The 3,885-nt window shown below is 33.3% G+C and overlaps 1 protein-coding gene across 1 annotated transcript; it reads left to right on the top strand.

Annotated features, from left to right (window-relative positions):
• The first annotated feature begins 803 nt into the window (after nt 1-803).
• LOC120074676 (uncharacterized) lies at nt 804-1,546 on the top strand. The gene has a single exon (XM_039027886.2). It carries the CDS (start codon nt 843-845, stop codon nt 1,356-1,358), a length of 516 nt encoding a protein of 171 aa, XP_038883814.1. The 5' UTR covers nt 804-842; the 3' UTR covers nt 1,359-1,546.
• Nucleotides 1,547-3,885: the final 2,339 nt, after the last annotated feature.

Here is a 3,885-nt window from a genome sequence, read left to right as displayed (position 1 = left end):
AGAATATTTAATTTTGAGCTGAGAAAAAAAGGCAACAGTCCAAATTCAATGTTCACCATTAAAGACAAGTTATTAATAAGCAAAATTGCATCACATAATCTCTACGAGATCGTCTTCTTCATAATCTCAACCAAAAGTTTTGCAATCACAGTCAAACCTCCAAAATCCAATTCTTCTCTCTTTTATTTTTATTTTATTTTTTTAAAGCCCATTTCGGATAATTAAGGAATTTATGGGTATTATAATATATGTGAAGGAAAAGAACAAGAAAGAGGCGGCTGGGGTGGTTTCCTATTTGTGTTAAAGCCTTCTCCAGCTACACCCTCCCGAATGCGTTCGTCACGCATACTAATATAAAATCATACTCATTTTATTTTTTTAATCATATAAATTCTTTTTAATGTAATAATTCTTAATTAGATGCTTCACCAAAATATTTTCTTTTTAAAGGTATTATAATTAAAGTGTAGGATAGGGGAATCGTACATCTAATCTCGAGATCGATAATACAAATACTATATCAATTGAGTTACACAGTTGGCTTCACCAAAATATATTCCTTTGCTTAAACTCACTTCATTAATGCCTTATAAGAGGCCCACAACTCCAAATTATTCAATAATTTGAAGTCAAACCAATGGCTTTGACTTTTTTTTTATATATACTTTATTTCTTTAATGTAATTGGTGCCCCATACCCTGCTACGATAGATGACAAATTGACAAAATGCCACATATTTGAATTTTGACTTTGTTTTTCTGCCGCCTCAAAATCTTTATATAAATGGTGTACTCTTTGTTTTTGGGTCTATAATTTAACTTGGATTTTAGTAGAAATTGGAAATGGATGCATTTTGTGCTTATACTTCTTCATCTTCTTCCTCCTCTTCCAGCTTTTTGGCTAAAAAAAATGAGCAATCTGAGCACCGAGCTGTGAGGAGGGAATTTTCGAGTTATTCGAATGATAATAATCATAATCTTCATTGTATTCGGAAGCCGATGGCTAAGCCGTGGAAGAAGCCGGCGATTGCGCCACTGCCACCCACTCGGCCCAGGGTTTACAAAGTCGACCCACTTAACTTCCGGGATTTGGTTCAGAAGCTCACCGGTTTGGCTGAGCTCCGATCTCCACGCCTCCAAAAAATGGCGCCACCACCACTTGATATATCTCGCCGTCCAGACTCGGGTTCCGCCGCCGTGGAAGCCACCCTGTTTAAGGCTTCGCCGCCTGTGAAGCTTGATAATGAGGCGGTGGACGGTGGCAGCTTTCTTGAGCTGAATTTGTCGCCCTTCAACAAAAATTGGTGCTCCTTCCCTGCTTTAAGCCCCGAAACTCTTGCCATTTTGGATGCAATTTAGATTATTATTATATATATATATATTTTTTTTTTTAGTTATGGGAAAAATCAAATATACAAACTTGGTAATAATGTAATCAAAATAATAAACACATATGGAGATCATGGGTGGGTTCTCCAAGTTGGTTTCAAATTCAGATTTGTGAAAGAATTTTTATCAGATGATTTTTTTTCCTTATTGAGTACAAATTATTATAATCTTATCAAATGTCCCTCTCGTAAAATGGGGTGATATCAAAATATAAAAAGCTAAAAGTATAGTATAGTATAAACTGTTGTAAGATTACAGCCATTATAATTTAATGGCTGTAACTTTAATTTCTTCTTTTTCGATTAATGTCAATAATTTACCTGATAGGAAGACGGGTTGAAAAATTAGTGTTGTATTTTCATTTTTAATAATGATTTTGTTTTTATTAAAAAGGTTAGGGATAATTTACGCTCGGTTTGTAACTATTATATTTTTTGTTTTTGTTTTTGAAAATCAAATCTATATCATCTATATTTTTTTTTATCATGATTTGCATCTTTCTTATGTATAATGGTTGAATTCTTAACCAAATTCCAAAAATAAAAACAATTGAAAGCTACTTTTTTAGTTCTTAAATTTTGGTTTGGTTTTTTAAGCCATTGGTAGAAAGGAGATAACAAAGAAAGAAATATGGAGGTGAAAGTAGTATCTATAGACTTAATTTTAAAAAATAATAAACTAAAAAAATTACCAAACAGGATCTTTGTGAGATTACCCTTTTCTTTTTGGTATATGGGTAACTGGATGAATCAAATTGTATGTTAATCTTTTCATGAACTCAAATGGAAGAAGTTCATGACAAAATAGATGATCATTAGTAGCTTGTACAATATAAAAGTTGCATTGAGATTGATTTAAAAATAAGAAATTATACAAATTTTGTCTTTAAGATTAACACATACTTTTCATTAACATCAAACTAGAAAATACCTTTGTGGAAAAGAAGTTGAAGATAACTGAAATTTTAGAATGTGATTCCTCATATACTATGTCACACACGTCTTAGCAAAGACAGAGACAATAAGAAAGCAACAGAGAGCAAATCAAGAATTAACACACAAGGATTGATAATCTAGTTCGATGATGAACCACCTATGTCTGAGGGATAATGTGCCTGGAAAAGATAATAATCCACTAATATATAAAATCAAGAAATTACAATATTGTACTTATTTGTAAATAACGAAGATTACAGTGACACACGTATTACTCGACTTAGCGAACCATCTAGGTTCCCCCTAGATGTAGACTCCTTCTCACTTGAACTTAGGCTCCCCTAAGTATGTGTGTATTAGTGTTGAAATACTTAGGCTCCCCTTAAGTGTGTGAGACTTTCTCTCACTTGATGATATCTTTCCTTCTATTTATGAACTCTCTTCATGTGAGAACTTAGGGTCCCCTAATTCTTGAGAACTTCCTTCTCGATGAATATTACCTTAAGTCCCCTAAGGTGTGAGAAATCCTTCTCGATCAATAAAGTCTTGGATTCCCTCTAAGATCAAACAACCTTCATTGTTATGAAATGCTCACTGTAAGAGCAAGTGAAGAACATGCCGCCATAAACAAAGCACAAAACCTTCTTCTTGAATTCAATACAATGCAGTAGATTCTGTCAAACACTGTCAACGATCTCACAAAATAATACGTGTGACAACCTTAGCATGAGGACAACGTGAGCTTAAATAGCACAATAGAATGATAGAAAATAACCCCACATAAAATCGTTAGTTCATCAAAAAGGAAAACATCCCATATAAATACTTTGCAGAATAAATTAAATTAGGAAAGAAATATTCTATAGATTTAGTAACTTGAAGAAAAACCTCTAAGACATATACCACCAGAGATAAAAGCAGAGACAATACCTAAAAGCCCAAGGAGCAAATGTCAGGAATACTAAACAAATATATTTGGTGAATATTAAATTTCTAACAAACTCCCCCTTTGGCTAAGATATATTTTTTTAAGATAGTGCAAATTTATACCAACAAACACATACTAGAAATTTAACAACATTAGTTAGAGATTTAATCAAACTATTAATCCATAGTAGTAAAAAGAATCTAAGAAGAAATAAAAATAAGTCAGCTACCTCACAACTTTCATCCAAACAAAATAGTCCATGCTGATAAAAAAAAAACAACCCAACAACATTAGATACAAAAACCAATCCACCAATAGTGACAGCAACAGCTGAAGCATGATGACGGGCAGAAATGCACGTCATCAAAGGTATTTTATTTAGAATTATGAGGGTTGTTAAGTAGAATGTGCGGCGATTATATTAGGAATTCATGAGAAAATGAGTTTTTGTCGATCAACATCAAGAATCTCGGCTAACTCACTATTATGCATTATTATGCGTTCAATTATTTATTTTTGTAGCAACCGCAGAAAGCGATTGCATGCGCGGAAGCCAGGCTATCACAAAAACGACCGCATGCGAGGAATCTCTCCATCACAGAAGCAAACACATACATTCGACACATGGATGTTG

Source organism: Benincasa hispida, chromosome 3, assembly GCF_027475165.1.
Source record: "Benincasa hispida cultivar pf3 chromosome 3, pf3_genome.v1.1, whole genome shotgun sequence".
In the NCBI taxonomy this organism is placed as follows: domain Eukaryota; kingdom Viridiplantae; phylum Streptophyta; class Magnoliopsida; order Cucurbitales; family Cucurbitaceae; genus Benincasa; species Benincasa hispida.
Note: the sequence above shows the minus strand (reverse complement) of the source record. Positions and strands in the feature narration are given on the sequence as shown.

What these genes read in the sequence shown, in the direction of transcription:
- LOC120074676 (XM_039027886.2), top strand. Translation starts at nt 843, where the DNA reads ATGGATGCATTTTGTGCTTATACTTCTTCATCTTCTTCCTCCTCTTCC.